Below are 2009 nucleotides of genomic sequence, written 5' to 3'. Positions count from 1 at the left end.
GGTATTACGTTTTTATAATTGCATGGTAGAGCGCACACGATGTCTAAACCTTCGAACATGTTTTTTTTTTTGTTTAGATTTCATTATGAACTAATTTTCTATTCTAGAGGGTGACATAACTTTGTTGAGACGATGATTTTGACTCGGTTGTTTATGTGATTGAATTCTTTTTGGTTTAATTGTGTTTTTTTATTTTTATTCGACTTCAGTTTATTGGCCATAAATTGTTGTTTTCTGATTAATTCTACAACTCAGGAGAGGGACTAGGATTATAGATCATTAGAGACACATCGTTGAATGCTTATTTCGTTCGGAAGGCGTATAACTTTAGCGTGGCTTAGGTAAGAACATTGTTTGCATTTATCATTTAAATTTAGATTCTAATTAGAAATTTTTGGATCAAAGTTTGAATGATACAATTTATTCAAGACTTTGGAAAGAGAGAATAAAATAATTAAGAGTTCTTGGCCATTAAATAACTGGAATCCATGAATATAAATTCAACCGAGAATAATTATCGTGGAAACTTAGTGAAATAACTCTTTTAGATATTTTCTCTCATTGATATTTCTAAATTCGGTGATTAGATTAATATCTAGTTGCAATTAATTTGTTTTAAGCAAACCAAACCGTTAATTGATTCTTCTAGATAAAATCGTGACTATTTTAATTACAAGCACTTATATACGTTTACATGCACACTCCCCGTGGGAATGATACTTTAGTCTCATATATTAAAAATTGACAACCGTGTGCTTGCGAGTGGAAAATACGCAACAAGTTTTTGGCGCCATTGCCGGGGAGTGTCAAATTTAAATTTGTATCAGTATTGTTACCAATTAGTCTAGATGTTAATTTAGAGCTGCTTTTTATTTCATTTTAATAATTGTTGATTTGTTAATTTTCTATGTTTGATAGTGCATGCGAAAATCGCAAAGCCCTGACTTGCTTATCTTTGATCCGGAGATCGAAAGAACTGCACGAAGACTAAGAAAAGCAGAGAAGAGATCCAAGCCATGGCTGAAAACAGAGAGAATGATAGACATAACCCACCAGAGGCTATCCCTATCAGAGATCACTTCCAAGTAGTGATCAACATTCATTATTCTGGAATTGCTCAGAGGACTATAAATGCAAACAATTTCGAACTGAAGCCTGCTCTGATAAATATGATTCAGCAGAACCAGTTTGCTGGAACCGCCACTTCAGATCCTCACGTGCACTTGAGAACTTTCCTGGAGATTACTGACACGGTAAAGATTAATAATGTTCCTGATGATATTATTAGACTGTGTTTCTTTCCATTTTCTCTCAGGGATCAAGCAAGAGGATGGCTTCAATCGCTTCCATTGGGGAGCCTCACAACATGGCACGAGTTGGCAACAAAGTTCCTTGCTAAATACTTCCCCCTGCGAAGTTTGCACAGTTGAAGAACGAGATCAGAACTTTTAGGCAAACTGATTTTGAGCAGTTGTATGAGGCATGGGAAAGGTATAAAAAGTTGTTGACGAAATGCACAAATCATGATTTTGAAGACTGGGTGCAAATCGAACTATTCTACAAAGGTCAAAATGGGCAAACACGAGGAATAGTGGATGAAGCGGCTGGTGGCACGATCTTTGCCAAATCTCCTGATCAAGCTTATGACTTGCTTGAGCAGATGACTATAAATAGCTACTAGTGGCCGTCTGAGAGGTCAAGAGTGAAGAGGATAGCTGAAGTTTATGTTGTGGATCCTATTACATCACTCACTGCGCAAGTATCAGCATTGACTACGCAGATAACAGTCATGAATAAAGTGAGTACCTCAGACACTGAGGGACCACCATTTGTTGTTGAATAATTATATTTTGCTGAAAAAGTTCAATACATTAACAGCAAGAATTTTGGAGCCAATGGAGGATATCGATGTAACCCTCCCCCTAATAATTATCATCCTGGTTTGAGAAATCACAAGAATTTTTCTTACACAAATAATAAGAATGTGTTGAATCCTCCACCGGGGTTCA

The 2009-nt window shown here is 36.2% G+C and overlaps 1 protein-coding gene across 1 annotated transcript; it reads left to right on the top strand.

Annotated features, from left to right (window-relative positions):
• Positions 1 to 1016: 1016 nt before the first annotated feature.
• LOC140972492 (uncharacterized) lies at positions 1017 to 1681 on the top strand. Its single transcript, XM_073434910.1, has 3 exons — positions 1017 to 1253; positions 1316 to 1375; positions 1427 to 1681. The coding sequence occupies exons 1-3, from the start codon at positions 1017 to 1019 to the stop codon at positions 1679 to 1681; spliced, it is 552 nt and encodes a 183-aa protein (XP_073291011.1).
• Positions 1682 to 2009: the final 328 nt, after the last annotated feature.

Source organism: Primulina huaijiensis, chromosome 3, assembly GCF_012295235.1.
Source record: "Primulina huaijiensis isolate GDHJ02 chromosome 3, ASM1229523v2, whole genome shotgun sequence".
In the NCBI taxonomy this organism is placed as follows: domain Eukaryota; kingdom Viridiplantae; phylum Streptophyta; class Magnoliopsida; order Lamiales; family Gesneriaceae; genus Primulina; species Primulina huaijiensis.
Note: the sequence above shows the minus strand (reverse complement) of the source record. Positions and strands in the feature narration are given on the sequence as shown.